The sequence below is a fragment of the Hemiscyllium ocellatum genome, chromosome 42, assembly GCF_020745735.1.
Source record: "Hemiscyllium ocellatum isolate sHemOce1 chromosome 42, sHemOce1.pat.X.cur, whole genome shotgun sequence".
Lineage (NCBI taxonomy): Eukaryota > Metazoa > Chordata > Chondrichthyes > Orectolobiformes > Hemiscylliidae > Hemiscyllium > Hemiscyllium ocellatum.
The window spans coordinates 28,309,748-28,329,537 of record NC_083442.1 but is presented as its reverse complement, the minus strand read 5'-3'; the positions used below and the strand labels follow the sequence as shown (position 1 = coordinate 28,329,537).

The 19,790-nt window shown below is 44.6% G+C and overlaps 1 protein-coding gene and 1 long non-coding RNA gene across 3 annotated transcripts in view; one reads left to right on the top strand and one right to left on the bottom strand.

Moving 5' to 3' along the window:
- LOC132834820 (uncharacterized) overlaps nt 1-19,790 on the bottom strand; it is a 149,487-nt gene that overhangs the window by 37,018 nt on the left and 92,679 nt on the right. The gene's annotated exons all lie outside the window — the stretch shown is intronic.
- The window catches only part of LOC132834651 (collagen and calcium-binding EGF domain-containing protein 1-like), a 159,669-nt gene that overhangs the window by 80,062 nt on the left and 59,817 nt on the right, over nt 1-19,790 (top strand). For both annotated transcript variants that reach the window (XM_060853571.1, XM_060853570.1), the window contains exon 3: nt 14,741-14,793. In XM_060853571.1, the coding sequence (XP_060709554.1) occupies nt 14,741-14,793 (53 nt within the window). The remainder of the gene's footprint in view (nt 1-14,740; nt 14,794-19,790) is intronic.

Here is a 19,790-nt window from a genome sequence, read left to right as displayed (position 1 = left end):
TTACTTAGTTTACAATGTTGTGTGGCCATGACTCTATTTTGGACTGACAGTTGCACCACACTCCAACCCAACTTTGTGGAGGCCAGAATTCTGACTTAGATGAAGTAGATATCATTAAGCCAATAGTCTTCTTGACTTTGGGGGGTTATGGCAGGTCCAGCTGTTTGCTCAGTAGGCTAACAGTGTTCCACTTCCTACATTGTTGTGACTTTCCTAGTTTATAACATTATGTCTCGAGGATGTGTTCCAATCGAGTCTTCATGCTGCGTACGAGGGGCGAAAGGTTGTGTTCAGCGGTAGTACAGCTTTGTGGCTACCGCCAACTTGAATATTATTTTGTATTCCATTTGTTTATGAAGCTATTTCCAAAGAAAGCATTTCCATTTGCTTCGTTCATGACCACAACACATTCCGAAGCTCTGAAGTCATTTTGAGGTGTAGTCATTGCTGTAATGTAGGAGGCTGATAAACCAATCTGTATACAAACAGCTGAGTTTCTCCTGAACTTGCAGTTTGTGTTAGTTTGCCTGCATCTGCAGTTTGCTTTATTGCTCATGTACATCAACAATCAGGTGACAATGATCAGAAATTTGCTTTTATTGATGTTGATTGAGGGTTAAGTATAAGGCACGACTCCAGTAATAATCCTCTACTCATCTCCGAAAGACCTTTTTAGCCTATAATGGCAGACAGGATTTTTAGTCTAATGTCTTATCCAAATGATGACAGCTCTGACAATGCAGCACTCCTCCAGTACCGTGCTGGAGTATTGGATCTGATTTGGCACTCAGGTCTCTGAGGTGGAACCTACAAACTTCTGACTCCAACGTAATTTGAAATATACTTCGAATGCATCTTTAGTTTCCGGGTCTGTTTGTTTCAGGAAGACGTTATTCAATGAACTGAAGTACAGAGCTTACTTTTATGTTCTGGTAGGTATGGAGTTTGATTGCAGGAAATCAGATGGTAATGTTTTAGCCATTACCAATAGGAGTTGGGCAAAATCCCCAAAGCAATGTCATGAATGACCATTTGGACTTTTTTTTTGTTTCCAGCAATGTCCAATGACATTCCAATTGGAAAACCCTCCCATTGAGATTTCAACTCTATATTGATGATCTTCCTCAACCAAGGATTTCCCAGTAACATAACTGACAGGACCCTCAACTGGGTCCCACCATCTCCTGCTCTTCAGCCCTTAGCCCCTCTCTTCCCTCTGACAAGTGATAGGGTCCCCCTATCCTCACCGACCATCCCACCAGCATCCAGAGAATCACTAGCCACCACCTCCATCACAAGAGTCCTGTGATGAGTCATGAGTCCTGAAGAAGGGCTCATGCCTGAAATATCGATTGTCCTGCTCCTTGGATGCTGCCTGACCTGCTGTGCTTTCCCAGTAATTTTCAGCCACCATCTCCATCACTTCCAGAGGGATGCCACCACCAGACACACATTCATCTTCCCTTCCTTTGTCAGCCTTGCACAGGGACTGTTCCCTCTGGGACACCTTGGTCCACTTCTTCTCTCCCAAAACACCTCCTCACCACCCAAACAACACTCCCCTTTCTTCCCCAACCACCACCACCACACCCCACGACACCTTCCCCTGCAATCACAGAAGGTGTAACACTTGTCTGTTTACTTCCTCCCTCCTCAGCATTTAAGGCCACAGGCACACCTTCCAACTGAAACAGCGCTTTACCTGCACTTCCCACAATCTAGTCTACTGCATTTGCTGCTCACAATGTGGTCTCCTCTACGTTGGGGAAACAAAGTGTAGACTGTGCGACCATGTTGCAGAACACCCACTTTCTGCTGGCAAAAAAGACCCTGAGCTTCCATTGCCTGCCACTTCAACACACCACCCTGCTCCCTGGCCAATATCTCAGTCTCAGACTCACTGCAGTGTTCCACTGAAGCTCAACACAAACTGGAAGAACAGCACCTCATCTTCTACTTGGGAAATCTCCAGCCTTCTGGACTCAATATCAAGTTCAACAATATTCGGGCCTGAGACACCTTCGCCCATGTCCTTACCCCAGCCCCACACACCAGGCCTTGTCATCACATAGATTAGAGTGGTGTTGGAAAAGCGCAGCAAGACAGGCAGCAGTGGAAGAGTAGGAAAATTGACGTTTAGGGCAAAAGTCCTTCATTGGGGAATGGCTTCATCATTCCTGATGAAGGGCTTTTGCCCAAAACGTCGATATTCCTGCTCCTCGAATGTTGCCTGACCTGCTGTGCTTTTCCAGCACCACTCTAATCTCCAGCATCTGCAGGACCCACTTTCACCTTGTTATCACATAGTCTGCTACCACACACTATCCTGTTGTCAACCACTAATACTCCCCATTAGCAGCTATTCATTCCCCCAGACTGACCTTTAATCACTCCTTTGTCCAACTGTTCTCTCTCTTTGGGCTCTATTTCCACCCACAGTTTACTCTCTTACCTCCCACCACCCCATCAGCTCTGAGGAAGGGTCACTGCACCCAAAACATGAACTCTGCTTTCTCCCCAGGTCTGGATGCTGCCAGACTTGCTGAGCTTTTCCAGCAATTTCTGTTTTTCTTCCTGCATTGATAACATTTTGTGTTTTCAGAAGGGGGACAGAAGGCCAGGGTGTGGGGATAAGCTGGTGAGAATTCGTTAAGGTGTCACACTTTTCTAGTCAGTATTTGAATGGTTCCCTAAAGCAGGGTTTACTTGATGTCTTCCAAGTGTTGCTTGATTCAAAGTGAGATCAGAGTTGGAGCAAAGGGGGATTAGAGTCTCTGCAATTCCTGATGGCTTGTCTGACAATGATTCAAAGCTTTCAGGGCCAGACTGGTGGAGGAACTAGCCCCACGTCACAGAGTGAATGATAGTGGGTGAGTAGATAGCCACAGCTGATTCCAGCTCATGTCCTCATTTGACATCATTGTAGCTGTGTCAGACATGGAGGGGCCAAATGAATTGGGTGCAGAATTTGGAAGCTGCTCAAGTGGAAATTTCAGGCCGGTCGTCATCTCCAGGAAATAAAAATCGTAAAACTTATTAAGGGATTGCTAAAGTATTATAGATATTTTCCGAGTGTTCCTGCTCAGGTTAAGTCCCATTAAATAGAATCCTTCCCGCCCCAAACAAAACACTGGCTCTCTGTCATTTACAGAAGAAATTATTGGAACTCTTCCATTCATGTCTGCCAAATAAGCCCCATTCCATCCTTCCCAGGCCAAGTGATGTGAAGGAGATATTGTGGAGTATTGTAGTAAATTACCCTTTGAAAGTAAATGGCCAGGACCCGGGAGATGTGGAACAGCTTGATCTCTTGTTTTTGAAGACAGGTGCCAATTGTATGGCCTCACATTCGGTGACCTTTCTACTCCTTAACAATGGACAATGACTTTATTTAACTGTCTATGCACCGATCGTTTGTTGACTTTTATCAAATATATTTCTGTCCCCCAGATTGTTACTTGTGAGTCATTTTGCAAAAAAACAGCTCAATTCTGTTTTGAGAGGAATCGCATCTTTCTATCTCTCCACATCCCACCCATTTTACTTTCTCCCAGAGGCATTGATCATCTCAGCAGGGCTCTCCCTGCTATAGTGGCAGGTGTAGTAGACTCATAGAAGCTTACAACATGGAAACAAGGCCCTTCAGCCCAACATGCCCTTGCCATCCAGTTTTCACAATTAATCTTGTCCCATTTGCCTGGGTTTGGTCATGTCCCTCCATACCCATCCCATCCACAAACCTGTCCAAATGTTTCTTATATGACAAATTTTACTCGCTTCCACCTCTGGCAGCCCATTCCACACACCCTCTCACCCCCTTCTGTGAGAAACAAAAATTGCCCTTCGGACCCTTTTAGTAGCTCTCCCCTCTCAGGTTAAGCCTATGCTGTCTAGTTTTAGACTCCCCTACCCTGGGGAAAAGCTGCTGGCTATCTACCGTATCTATGCCTCTCATGATTTTACAAGCCTCTATAAGGTCACCCCTCAGTTCCTACTCTCCAGGGGAATAGGATCCGATCTCTCCTTCTAACTCAAACCCTCCAATCTTCGGTAACATCCTGGTAAATATTTCAGTAGTAATAGTTCTGAGGTCCAAGCTAACAATCTGGGAAATGGAACCTAAGGTCCAATATAACATAAATATATATTAAATGTATATTTTAAAATACCAGCCTAGTATTGTGTCCATCTCTTCAAAGCAACCCTTCATAGTGGCACTCACATTGACACGATCACTGTTGTAAAACCCTCCATGATGCCATGGGACTTTATAAAGCTAGCCTCAGTAGTGATGACCATGAAACTATCACTGATTGTGTAAACACCCCCATCTGACTCACCGATGTCCTTTAGGGAAGGAAACCTCAGATCCATGTCCCGACCTACATGTGACTCCAGACCCACAGCAATGTGTCTGACTCTCAAGGGTAAGCCCCCGGAATGATGCAGCAGTTCAGTTCAAGCCACTCAGTTCAAGGGACAATTAGGGATGGGCACCAAACGCTGGCCTCCACAACAACACACGTATCCCACGAAGGAGAAAAGACAAACACAAATCGCCAAGCTCCCCCTACTCAGGCTGCTCTGTTGTGAAGCATGTCCTAGCTGCTGAGCTTGATTCTCGCGTACGCAGCCAATTGATGCAACAAAATACTGCAATGTGGTACCACAGCAGCCATCACGTTGGTCAGAGTACTACTGTGTAACAGTGCTGTGAACAGAAGGCCACTGTATAAGGCTGCTACTAAACAATGTGCTTCAACCTTAGATTTTGGAAGCACTGATGGAGGTCCCTTTCACTTTAAGGTTGTGAAAAGTCAGAAGTGACTGTAAGTCTGACAGAAACATAACCCAGCATTTAACTGTGCAGGCAGAGATCCTGATTTCAGATTTCTCCAGTTTCCTCATTTCCCCTCCCCCCACCTTGTCTCAGTCGAATCCCTCGAACTCAGCACCGCCCTCCTAACCTGCAATCTTCTTCCTGATCTCTCCGCCCCCACCCCACTCCGGCCTATCACACTCACCTTGACCTCCTTCCACCTATCACATCTCCGTCGCCCCTCCCCCAAGTCCCTCCTCCCTACCTTTTATTTTAGCCTGCTGGGCACACTTTCCTCATTCCTGAAGAAGGGCTTATGCCCGAAACATCGAATCTCCTGTTCCCTGGATGCTGCCTGACCTGCTGCGCTTTTTCAGCAACACATTTTCAGCTCAGGCAGAGATCCAAGATGATCAACAGAGGCCATTTACTTGTGAAATTACTTTGAAGATGTCGTCACGGTTGTCTGAAGGAAATGCAGCAGTCAATTTACACACAGCAAGCTCCCACATCATGTGTATGTGAAGAGTTGACATGTGAATCAGGTCCTGGAGCTGGAATAGAGTCATAGAGATGTACAGCATGGAAACAGACCCTTTGGTCCAACTCGTCCATGCCGACCAGATATCCCAACCCAACCTAGTCCCACTTGCCAGCACCCAGCTCATATCCCTCCAAACTCGTCCTATTCATATACACAGATTCTGGACTAGTGGTGCTGTAAGAGCACAGCAGTTCAGGTAGCATCCAAAGTGCAGCGAAATCGACGTTTCGGGCAAAAGCCCATTCATATACCCATCCAAATGCCTCTTAAATGTTGCAATTGTACCAGTTTTCACCACTTCCTCTGGCAGCTCATTCCATACATCGAGCATCGTTCTTCCCTCACTCTGCTCTAAAACAGCCACGGCTCAGTGAGTCGATTAATACAGGCAGATGAGGGCAAACCTTTCCCGGGCTGGTTTAAATTAAAATGAATATATAAAGCTCATCCCAGTGACGGTGACCCTGGGACTATCACCAATTGCTGACAATACCCACGTCCAAAGTCCTTTCGGGAAGGAAATCTGGAATCCATCACCAGACGTATCTGTAACTCCACACCCACAGTAACATGGCTGGACTAGGGGTCACAGGGTTAAGGCACCTAGGACTGAGATGAGGAGAAATTTTGTCACCCAAGTGCGATGAGCCTCTGGAACAGACCCTTTGGTCCAACCCGTCCATGCTGACCAGATACCCCAACCCAATCTAGTCACACAAAACGTTGAAAGTTTTCAGGAAAGAGTCTGATGTAGTTCTGAGGGCCAAAGGGATCAAAGAGGGAAAGTGGGACCAGGGGACTGAGTTGGATGATCAGCCATGATCATGTTGAATGGGGGAGCAGAATCAAGGGGGTGAATGCCTTTTCTATGTTTCCAGGTGTCTAACCCCGATACTTCTTGTCCTGTCTCACCTTGTTTCTCAATCTTTCCAAACTGGGAGCAATGCAAAACACTGAGCTTGCAAAAAGAAGACGAGCAGTCACATTGGCTAGCTAGGCAAATCTCAGAGATTGACACAGATCCTAAACTTAGTGCAGAATCACAGAACTTTATATCACAGACTGTGGCCATTCAGCCCATTGTGCCAAAACTTTGCAAGAGCGATCTAATTAGTCCCACTCCCCTGCTCTTTCCCTGTAGCCCTACAAACAATTCAGTGTTAAATATTTAGTTCCCTTTTGAAAAGGTAGTATTGAATCTGCTTGCACTGCCATCCCAGGCTGTGAATTCCAGGCTAGAACAGCTGGGCTGCGTAAATAGGTCTTTGCCTCATATCACCACTAGTTTCTTTGCCAGTAACCTTAACCACGTTGATGAAGGGTTTTTGCCTGAAACGTCGATTTTCATGGTCTTCGGATACTGCCTGAACTGCTGTGCATTTCCAGCACCACTCTGATCTCCCATCTGCAGTCCTCACTTTTGCCTTAACCACATTGTCCTCTGGTTACTGACTCTCCTGCCAACAGTAAACAGTTTTTCAACATTTGCTCTATCCATCCAGTCACTGTGTGTAACATTAACACTTAATATTTACTCTGAAACTGAATAAAGTTGCTGCAAACTTTCTCTGGTAGGGAGCCCCATGCTGGATTATTCCAATGACTGCAGAGCCACTGCTCCACCTTCTGGACAATCCCTACTTCTGCAGCTACTTTCTCAGAGTCTTTGTTGCTTTAGCACCATCTGTTATTGTCTGTAAACTAAGGTAATAGTGCGCTTGCACGTTAATAATTTATATCATAGCAAAAAGCACCTTGGGTCAGCTAGTATGTTTTGCTGCACCCTCTACAGCAGCTCCTGTCACAATAATTTTCAGGGATTTGTGGAGGACTACTTTGAGTTTGACTTGGCAAGAATTGGCATCACCAGTTTGCATGTGACTTTCTTGCAGCACTGCATTCATCTTAATCACTTATGGCTCACTGTCTCCTTGTCCCCATCCAAAACAGAGCCTGATATTATACCAGTGATGAACGAAGATGATTGAGGTTGAACAGCACACTTACATCCCAGCACAATACTGCTATTACACAAAACCCATTGTTAGCCAGTAATAGTCCGCATTGATAGATACTCACCCTCCTAGCCAGATCGTTATCCACTCCTTTATCTGTCCAACTGTTCTCCTCTCTTACTGCGCTCTATCCCCACCTATCATTTACTCCTTACATCCTCCCCCCACCCTATCTTCTGCATATTAACCGACATTTTCCTCGCTCCCATCAGTTCTGAGGATGTAACTCTTGGTTTCTCTCCAACAATGCTGCCAGACCTGCTCAGCTTTTCCAGCAACTTCTGTTTTTGTTTCTGATTTCCAGCATCTGCAGTTCTTTTGGTTTTCACAACACTGCAGTTGTTGGAGATCTGAAATAAAAACATACAATTGCAGCAGGTCAGGCAGAAACGGCAGAGAGGGAGAGAAAAACGGAACTGATGTTCCAGGTCCATAACCTTTGACCAGAACTGAGAGGTCAGAGGTGGTTTTGAGCAAGCGAAAGGGGGAAGGTTCTGGAAGAAGAATAAAGGAGAAGCTCTGTGACATGGTATAGGGCAGAGACACCACATGGTGTAACAGGCTGAAGGGAATGGCAATACAACTGGTTGAAAAAAAGAGATGAGTGATATCTAACGGAGGTGATGGGAGTTATAACAGGTTGCTATGCCTGGGTAACAACCACTAAAAGTAAAAGGTAAAGTCACCATCATCTTACTAGATCACAGGGCTGATCTCTCATCAGACGGAGATGACTGGTGGTGAGTTTAACCTGAGGACCACCATGCCTCAGGCGAGGGGAGGGTTTGAGAAGGAGATCCTTCATTGTTGCCTCAGCCGGTGCGGGAATTGAACCAATGCTGTTGGTGTCACTCTGCATTGCCACCCAGCCATGTCTGAGTAGAGTCCTGCCACCACTCCTCCTTCCAATGCTCGGGGGGGGGGGGGGGCAGTTGGTGAGCTCAGTTCACTGGGTGGCTGGTTTGCAATACAGAGTGACACCAAAAGCATGGGTTCAATTCCTGCACTGACTGAGGTTACCATGAAGGACTCTCTCTCAACCTTTCCCCTTGTCTGAGGCGTGATAACATCCAGGTTAAACCACTACCAAACATCTCACTGTAATGAAAGAGCAGCCCGCGGGGACAATGGCAACTTTACCTGTTTAGGAATCTATGGGGGAGGCTGCAGCATGCATGAGTCTCAACAGAAGGGAATCTTGTATTCCATTACAAGGTGTAGTTTAACACATAACAATAACAGGTTAGGCAACACCTTCAGCAAAGTAACTATTATTAATGAGAGAAGACAATCTGTCTCCATCAGGAGACTGTGCCAGAATCTAACTGATATTCCACCCAGAGATGGATAATCAGACCAGGCAAAACGTTACGTTTTTCGGAACCATTACCTCACGCAACTGCAGGGCTTCACACATTGGCTGAAGATGCAGTGAAAGCCCACTGTTGACTCTTCTAGCGATGGCTGGTTTGCAATTCAGAGAGACACCAAGAGCTTGGGTCCCATTCCCACACCGACTGAGGCTACCATGAAGGATTCTCCTTCTCAAACGTACCCCTTGCCTAAGGTGAGGTGACTCTCCACTGGGTGGAAGTGACCCACCCCAAGGATTGAGGCTCTGCAGTTGGAGGGCTGCCCACTCTTGTCTCTTTGCCGTTTGAGGGTCAACACCTCTCTCTGTGCCCATCACCGCCAAGGAGGTATAGTGGCTGTTGATGGTACTGCACCAGAGAGCCTGATGGCTAGTTGCACATCTCAGGCCAAGGGCTGAATGAAGGTGGAGTGGGATGAGGGGAAGGGGTCACTGGTTAGATGGGAGGGGATGGGGGAGAGATTAGAAGCAAGGGCAAGGTATGGCTTTCAGTGGACATCACTGATTGCTGGAGGAACTTTAATGTAGGGGACAGAATGTCAGGACACAGTTTCACTTCAACCTCTCTAGCAAACCTTCCAGCCCAGCCCAGTGTACCGCTGTCTAACTAAAGCTATTGTCACCTGCTTCTTCAATGAAGTTGCCTGTTTTAGAGCAGTTCTTATCTCGTGAGCCTATAGTGTTCAGAGGCTTTTAAAGTTCATTTTACATTGGTTGTTGCTAACTTGGTTCTGTGGAGTGGGTTCAAGGTCAACAGTGTTAGTTTACATTTTAACATTGTAACATTGTCCACAAAATGATTCCTTGCGTTACCAGTGAGCTACATAATGCATGGAAACTTTAACTGGTGCCTTTCAGAGTCATCATCAACAACAACCATTTGCATTGGTATAGAACCTTTAACAAAATAAAATGTCTCAAGCCACTTCAAAGGGATAAACATTTGACATTGAGCCACTTTAGTCAAGTTAGCACAGGCTTAGTTAGGCAGTGTTTATTAAAGTAGTGTTTTAATGGAGGGGAGAGAGAGAGAGAGAGAGAGAGAGGCAAAAGGGTCGAGGGATTTCTAGAACTGGGGCCTAAGGTAGCTGAAGGCATGGACACCAATGTTCGGCCAAAGGGAAAAAGCCAAAATGTGAAGAATGGGGCTTCCTTGAGTCCTGCAGATGTGACCAACAGGTCCAACTAGCTGAGACATTGGTGAATCACATTAAGTATAGCTAACTTGTCCAACTCATCTTTAGATTCAATTTGTTTCCCAATCTGCTTCTATCAACTCGGTAAGACATGTGCAAAGAGGCATCCAATAACTCAGTCCAGGGCTTTTTAAAATTCATTCATGGCATGAGGGTGTCAATAGCTAGGCAGCATTTATTGCCCATCCCTAACTGTCCAGAGGGTAGCTCAGAGTCAACCACATTGGGTCTGAGTCATATGTAGACCAGACCAGATAACCTTGGCAGATTTCCTTCCCTAAAGGACATTAGTGAACCAGATGGGTTTTTTCCCCAAACAGTTGACAATCATTACTCTCTTAATTTCAGATTTTTATTAGATTCAAATTCCACCATCTACTGCAGTGGGATTTCAACCTGGGTCCCTGGAAGATGGTCTGAGTCTCTGGGTTCACAGCCCAGCAATGATACCACGAGGTCATCACCTCCCCTTAGGTAATGGGTATCAACAGGCATCTCCTCAGTAGACAGTGACATAATGGCATTATCACTGTACGAGTGATCCAAAGACCTAGGCTAAAGTTCTGGGATGTAGGTTCAGAACACACCGTGGTGGCTGGAGGCATTTAAGTTCAATAAATGAAAATATGAATGTAATGGTGACCAAGAAAACTATTCAATGTACAATCCATCTGGTTCACTAATGAGCTTTATGGGTGGCACGGTGGCACAGTGGTTAGCACTGTTGCCTCACAGCGCCAGAGACCTGAGTTCAGTTCCCACCTCAGGCGACTGACTGTGTGGAGTTTGCACATTCTCCCCGTGTCTGCGTGGGTTTCCTCCGGGTGCTCCGGTTTCCTTCCACAGTCTAAAGATGTGCGGGTCAGGTGAATTGGCCCATGCTAAATTGCATGGTGCAGGGGTAAATGTAGGGGAATGGGTCTGGGTGGGTGCGCTTCTGCGGGTCGGTGTGGACTTGTTGGGCCGAAGGGCCTGTTTCCACACTGTAAGTAATCTAATCTTTGTCAAGGAAACCTGCTATCCTTAGTTGTTCTGGACGACGTTGACTCCAGACCCACAGCAATATAGTTAATTCTTTTTGTGAAGAAAAACTGTCTCATTAACCTAATTTTCTAACCAACTCACTCAAAGATGTTGTGACACACCTCTGGAGCAGGTGGGACTTGAACATGGACCTCTTGGTCTGGGTTAGGATGCTACCACTACACCAGGTTAACTCTCAAACTGCCCTGTGAAATGACCAAACACACCATTTGGTTCAGTTAGGAACGAGCAATAAAGTGCACGCCTTGCTAGTGACACACAAGCTCCATAAAAGAGTAGAGGGTTTATGATGAAACTCATACAGTTTGAATTATCCACAAGGAATGTGGATGTGTCCATCACCCTGCCACCCCCCTCTCCAATCTTAGTGTTGAGAGCCTGAGAATTCTGCAGCTTCAACCCAAGTGCAGCAAATTCAACGTGGCAGTTGGTGGGGAGAAAGTTTTTCCACTTGATCTGGGGTATAGTCCTCCAGACAGCCTTCACAGGAAATAGCTGCTTATGATGTTGCTACAATCTTGCTTTCTCCCTGTTTCCTCAGGATGTGGGGAGAGAGAGATCAACTTCAAACAGCAGTGATAAGATGGTATCACTGGCACTCAGTACTTGCTGAATGGTGACTTGGGTCTTTCTGAAACATTTCAATAACCACGAACTGTGTGGAGGCAACGGCTTTGTAGTGTTATCACTCAGCTCTTAATCCCAGAGAGCCAGATAAGGTTTCTGGGGAACCTCCATTTAAATCCAACCATCTCCAGAAAAAAACAAAAGTCCAGAATGAAAAGTCTCATGATGATCATGAAGCCATTGTTGATCTGATTAGATTACTTACAGTGTGGAAACAGGCCCTTCGGCCCAACAAGTCCACACCGACACGCCGAAGCGCAACCCACCCATACCCCTACATTTACCCCTTACCTAACACTATGGGCAACTTAGCATGGCCAATTCACCTGACCTGCACATCTTTGGACTGTGGGAGGAAACCGGAGCACCCGGAGGAAACCCACGCAGACACGGGGAGAATGTGCAAACTCCACACAGTTTGTCGCCTGAGTCAGGAATTGAACCCGGGTCTCAGGTGCTGTGAGGCAGCAGTGCTAACCACTGTGCCACCGTGCCACCCATCTGGTTCGCTAATATCCTTTAGGAAGGAAACTGTCATCCCTACGTGGTCTGCCCTACATGTAACTCGAGACCAACATCAATGTGGGTGATTCTAAGGGATGTGCATTCAATACTGGTCCAGCCAGCAATACAAATCCTATGAATGAATTTAAAAAAAACAAGTTTGACTCTGCTCCAGTGAAGAACCATTTTTATTCATCTTATCCATGCACTGTCTATCTTCATTTTGCAGTACAGTTTCACAGGAGACCCATTTATCAGTCATCCTCATAAATCAGCCTATTACAATGCCAGGGACCCGTGAACGATTCCAGAGTTTGTGCAAACTCCACACAGACAGTCACCAATCTCCCTGTGTCTGCCTGGGCTTTCTCCCACAGTCCAAAGATGAGCAGGTTGGGTGGCCATGCTAAATTGCCCAGAGTGTCCAGGGATGTGTAATCAGAGCATAGGAGCTGGGATGTCTTGTTGCAGCTGTACAAGACATTGGTGAGGCCACATTTGGAGTACTGCATGCAGTTCCTGTCGCCCTACTATAGAAAGGATATTACTAAACTAGAAAGAGCGTAGAAAAGATTTACTCGGACGGTGCCTGGACTGGAGGGTTTGAGTTATAAGGAGAGGCTGGATAGGCTGGATGTTTTGCTCTGGAGCATAGGAGGCTGAGGGGTGACCTTATAGAGGTCTATAAAATCATGAGGGACATGGATAAAGTAGATAGCCAACAGCTTTTCCGCACGGTGAGGAAGTTTAAAACCAAAGGGCATAGGCTTAAGGTGAGGTGGGAGAGATACAAAAGGGTCAATGTTTTCACACAGAGGGTGGAGAGTGCCTGGAATAGACTGTCAGAGGTAGTGGTGGAGGCGAGTACAATTTTGATGTTTAAGAAGCATTTAGACAGGTACATGGATGTGATACAGACCAAACACAGACAAAATGGAACTAATTTAATGGTGAGAACTGGAACAGCATGGGCAAGTTGAGCCTAAGGGCCTGTTGCCATGCTAGAGGTGTCTCTGTCTCTGATAGATGGAGCAGTTTCTTCAAAACAAAGCACTTGTGAAACTTTCCTGAATCCTGCACCCACAGTATCTGGTGTTGTTGCTATGGAAAGCAACCATATCTTTTTTTTTGGACAGTTTTGACATCAATTTTGCACAACAGTGAGATCAAGATTAAATTCCGCACTATTCTGTTTGAGCAAGAAAAATAAAATTTGCATTTGATCCAGTACCTCTCACAGCCACACAATGTCCCAACATCTTTACAAGCAAGAAAGTCATTTTTTGAGATGTAATCATCATTGTAACATAGGAAATGTGGCATCCACCTGCATTAATATTCACTCTCTCTACTCACCCATGCACAGTGGCAGCAGTATGTACCATCTACAAGATGCATTACAGTAATTCTCCAAGGGTCCTCCAAAAGCACCCGCCAAACCTGTAGCCTCTACAGCACAGAAGGACACGGGCAGCAGATACAGGGGAAAACACTACCTTGACGTTTCTTTCTAAGATCCTCACCATCCTGTCTTGGAAATATATCACTGATCAGTGTCACTGTGTCAAAATCCTGGAACTCCCTCCTTTACAGTACTATGTGTCTACCTACAGCATGTGGACTGCAGTGGTTCGAGAAGGCAGCTCACCACACTCCCAAGGGCAGGGAGGGATGGACAATAGATGCTGACCCAGCCAGAGATGCTCACCATTCATGATTGACAAACATGATTGAAAAAGCTATGTGCACAGAAAGGTTCCACAGATATCGTTAACAACCATATCACCTGTTCTCTAGTCACTTTGGTTCAGGAAAAAGAAATTATAGAGAGTTGTGAACACAGCCCAGTTCATCACAGAAACCAGCCCTCCTTCCATTGGCTCCATCTATACTTCCTGCTGCCTCAGGAAAGCAAACAATATAATCAAAGACCCCTCCCAACCCAGGTTATACTCTCTTTCATCCTCTTCCATCAGGCAGAAAATACTAAAGTTTGATAACATGTATCAACTGATTCAAGAAGAGCTTCCTCCCCGCTGTTATCAGAATGGATCTCTCACATATTAGAGTTGATCTTTCTCTGCAACTTCTCTTTAGCTGTAAATTATATTCTCTATTCCATTCTATTACCCTGATGTACTTTGGCAAGATATGATTTGCCAGGATAGCATGCAAAACAATACTTTTCACTGTATCTCAGTACATGTGACAATAATAAATCAAATCAAAATCAAATTAAACTCCCTTCTCTTCGTTCACCTTCATCCAAGAGGCAGAGCCTCATCTTAACCTCTTGTCTAAATGCCAGCATCTCTAGCAGTGCAACACTTCGCTCAGCACTTCATTGTTTTGTACACCTCAACTGCATCACCTCTCAGCCTCCTCTGTTCTATACCCTTCCTGTAATACAGTAACCAGAATTCTCATGCTCTCGTTCTGGGATGGGACATAAACACACCAACGTCCAGCACAAAGGGGAATGCTATCCAATGAGCTAACCTGAAATACTTGCTGATCGTGTGGGGTTATGACAGGTTCCCTAACTCCCTTCAGGATCTAGAGCACTGCAAATGATGGAATCAACATGCAGCATACTAATCTTTGTTTCTCTACTTTCAGGAAGAAATGTTGCAAGGGTTACAGATTTGTCCTTGGTCGATGCATTCCTGAAGGTACGCTCTGCACTATTCACTGAGCTACACTGAAACTCCCTCAGCTGCAACATGACCTGTCAATTTTTATACTGAATGTCCTGACTGATGAAGGCAAGTATGACATACGCCTTCTTGTGGGGGTGCCGGTGTTGGACTGGGGTGGACAAACTTAAAAACCAGACAACTCCAGGTTATCGTCCAACAGGTTTATTTGGAAGTACTAGTTTTTGGAGTGCTGCTCCTTCAACAGGTGGCTACGGAGCAGGATTGTAAGACATAGAATTTATAGCAAAAGATTACAGTGTCATGCAACTGAAACAATATATTGAACAAACTTAGATTGCTGTTAAGTCTTTCATCTTTCAGAATGGGTTGCAGGTTTTGTTTCATTAACATGCAAGTATGTAAAATATGCCTCTTGACCACCTTATCCACTTGTATTGCCACTTACTACTGTATCCACTGGTAATCCTCCTCACTACCTGCAACTCCTTCAACCTTTGGCTCATCCACAAATTTACTAGGGTGGTGATCCACATTCTCCTCCATTTGTTTATATTACAAACAACAGGGGTCCCAGCACTGATCCCTGTGGAAAACCACTGGTCATAGATCTCCAGTCAGAAAAACACCCTTCCACTGCTACGCTCTGTCTTCTGTGACTAATCCAGTTCTGTTCCCATCTTACCAACTCACCAAGATCCCAAGTGACTTTACCTTTCATATCAGCCTGCCATGAGGGATCTTGTCAAAGACATGGCTAAAGTCCATGTAGACAGCATCTACTGCCCTCATCACTCCCCACTGTCAATTCCTCAAAAAAAATTAATCAAATTTGTGTGACACGACCTTCCCAAACAAAGCCATGTCACTTATCCCTGATAAGTCCATGTTTTTCCAACTATGAATATATCCTGTTCCTAAGAATCTTCTCCAATAATTTCCCTACCACTGATGAAGGGGCTCACTGGATGTCATTTCCCAGATTTTCCCTGTTGCCCTAATTAAACAAAGGAACAATGTTGACTATTTTTCAGTTTTCTGGGACCTCTCCTGTGACTAAATAGGATACAAAGATTTCGAACAAGGTCCCAGCAATCTCCTTTCCTGCCTCCCTCAGCATTCTGGGATAGATCCCATCAGGTCCCGGGGACTGATCTACCTTAATGCTTTTTAAATACTCAACACTACCTCCTTAATTATATTGACATCCCCCTCCCGAGATTCGCCATCCACCAGGTCTTTCTCTTTGGTGAATACAGATATAAAGTTTTGTTAAAGAGCTCACCCACTTCCTCCAGCTCCACGCATAAATTCCCTCCTTTTGTCCTTGAGTGGGCCGACCATTTCCCTCACTACCCTCTTGCTCCTTATGTGCGTGTAAAACTCCTTGGGATTTTCCTTCATTCTGTTTGTCAAAGACATGTTAAGACCCCTCTTAGCCCTCCTAATTCCTTGTTTGAGTTCTTTCCTGCTACCTTTGTATTCATCGAGGGCTCTATCTGTCTTCAAAACAACCAATTGAAATTAGGAAGATCTTAAAAGGATGCGGAAATCCAAGAAATTGTACAGAACATTATCTGCATTACAGAGCTGAGGAACAGGACATTTGGCCCAACTGAGTTGTACTAATGTCTATGTTCCCTCGGACCCCCTCACATGCCCCTTCCTCTCACCATATTACCTTGTTCTTCTCTTCCCCTCTCCTTCATATTTATTTGGCTTCCCCTTAGATTAACCTCAGAAGTCATACAACACCAGGTTAAAGACCAACAGGTTTATTTGAAGTCTGTTTTTGAAGTCAGGTGTCATGTGACTTCTGATTTTGTCCACCCTAATCCAACATCGGTGCCTCCACATTTGGGTTAAGCTCACACTGACAATGGCCGCAACCACTCAATGTAAATCATTATTGTGACTTTTAAACCATGTACATGTTCAAGGTTCAAGTACGAGTGATGCAGCAGCAAACACTGGCTGTAAAGGTAATAATTATGTGGAGGATTTTAACAATTGGTGGAAACTTTTCAACCTGCACCACCCTCCTTACTAGTTACTGAAGTCAATAATAAAAGTCATTTCTCCTTACGATGCAGTTTTAAGCATTAAATATCTGAATAATCCTGAGCTTCCACTCACTTGCTACTTTCACCTTCCTTCCAAGCCTGGCCTCCTCATTCTCTGACTGCTACACTGTTCAAATGGAACTGGAGAACATCATCTCATTAATCTGTTCTCTACAAACAAAAAGAATCTGTTCCAGCCTTTTTGGAATTACCTGGGAGATTGGGGCAAACTGTAGTTCCCCATTGCTTTCTCCATGGCAATGTCCCACCCAATCAGGGTTGAGTTGTCAACAAATTTATTTTCTCTTACAGTACAGACTGTGGTGATTGTTTGAAATTTGGTATTCTTGGTGACTGTCCTGATAAGAATCAGGACATAATATCTAGGAGAAGGAGTCAGCCATTCAGCCCCTCTAGCCTGCTCCGTCATTCAATACGATTATGGCTGATCTCATCTCAGACTCAACTCCACTCCCCTGCCCACTCCCCACAGCCCTTCACCCCATTACTCATGGAAAACCTGCCTATCACCTCCTTCTATTTACTGAATGTACCCAGTACCCACTGCACCCTGGGGGAGTGAATTCCACAGGTTCACGACCCTTTGGGAGAAGTAATTTCTCGTCATATCTGTTCTACCCCGTATCCTAAAACTATAACCTCTCATTCCAGATTGCTCGACATGAGAAAACATTCCTTCTGCATCTCCTTTATCAATCCCCATCAGTATCTTATACATTTCAGTCATATTTCTTATTATTCCTCTAAACTCTAGAAAATATTGGTCTAAATTGCTCAATCTCTATCAATAAGACAAACCTCTCATCTTTGGAATCGATCTAGTGACCCTCCCCCAAACTGCCTTTAGTACAACTACATCGTCCTTGAGTGGAGCAGAATTGTACGTAATACTTCAGCTGCGGTCTCACTAAAGCCTAGTATAGTTGCAGCAACATTTTCTTACTTTAATACTGTAATCCTTTAGCAATAAATGCCACAATTCCACTTGCCTCTGTTATTACCTACTGTCCTTGCACACTAGGTTTCTGTGATTCATTAACAAGGATACCCAGATCCCTCTGCATCAAAGCACTCAGAGGTTTCCCTTCATTTCAATTACAAGTTGCCTTTTTATTCCTTTGATCAAATGGATTACCTCCCACTTATCCAAATTAGACATCAATGGTCAAATTTTAGCCATTCACCTGACTTTATTGAGTGCCAGATGAAAAGCTTTGACAATGTGTCTCTCTCTTCAGCAAGGTTCTTTTGTTTTAATTCAAAAACTGTATTTGTCAAAACTTTCTGGTAATTGACAACACATGGATATCTTTTATGAAGAAACTGTTCAATTCTTTTCTCCTTGCAGTGAATTCCAGTTAAAATTGGAAGATTAAATGTTGCTGTACCAGATGTTGAAAACACTGGGCTATTTGTTGTGATATTTATAGTTCACTAAAAGGATCAAGTTTCCTATCGTAGACTTGACTCAAAACTTCTTCAGCTTTTTAATGAGACACTTGTTTTCACATCTGATGATTTCCAGACAATATTTTCACTCTGCATCACTGGCTTCAAAGTTATTTTGAAAGTTGGATAACAATTTTCTCATGCGTTAGAATGATCCTTGTCAGATGCCTTTCGTGACATTGGAAAATCAGATTGATCCAATCCAAATTCTATTGGCCCCTACTCTGAGATGGAACAGTCCCCATGGCTCATTCTGAAAGGCCATGCAGTTTTTTTTCTGTCAGGCCGGAGGTGCATACAGTGGCGACTGTCAGGCAGCAGGTCAGCACTTGACAGGAGTGAAAGTATGGAACACCATTTTCCTAAACAACACACAAGGCTGGAGGTCACTGAAACTATCAAAGTGATTTGTGTGAAATGTTAAGGGATCAAGGTGAAGAAACAGGGTTGAGATACAGAACAACCAAGATTGTATTGGATGGTGCAACAGGCCTTGTACCCCATTGGCTTGTTGACACAGTGGTTTGTTCTGCAGCTCCCATGCTGGTCTCCAATGCAACTAACCAAATCATTGGCCAAGGACATTGACACGTAAACTGAAAGGGAGGAACCTTCCATGAGTTGTTGTCAGTCAAGTGGTACTTAATAAAATCATAAGAGATTAGGGAATGGAATTGGGATGAGGCCATTCAACCCTTTGATCCTGCTCTTTCTTTGAACAGGGTACAGCTGACTTTGGACAGTTCTTTGTCAATTGATGTCGATTGTATCAAAGATCAGAAATCATGCAAAACTTGGCATGAATTTTATTTAAAATATTAGGTGATAATACTTTTCTAAAATGCACCAAGGGATTAACACAATAGGCAAAATTTATCTGTGAAAATTGCAGACATTTCAAAGAATTGTATACTGCTGTGTTTAATACGCCTAAAGGAGGAGACTGCGTAGTTGGAGATCAAATGGCATTGTCCACAGCACTGCCGACTGAGGCATTAGGCTGTGGGTTAATGTCCCACTCCAGAAACCTCAGCACAAATATCATAATGGACCCTCCAGTGGAGTGATGTATTGTTGGATGCATTACCTTTTGGATAACACAGTACATCACAGTTCCATCTGAACTTTTTAAAGGAGAGTGTGACTACGTTTCAAAAGGTAGAACATAGAACATAGAAAAATACAGCGCAGTACAGGCCCTTCAGCCCTTGATGTTGTGCCGATCCAAGCCCACCTAACCTACACTAGCCCACTTTCCTCCATATGCCTATCCAATGCCTGTTTAAATGCCCATAAAGAGGGAGAGTCCACCACTGTTACTGGCAGGGCATTCCATGAACTCACGACTCGCTGAGTAAAGAATCTACCCCTAATGTCTGTCCTATATCTACCACCCCTTAATTTAAAGCTATGCCACCTCGTAATATCTGAGTCCATACGTGGAAAAAGGTTCTCATGGTCAACCCTATCTAAACCCCT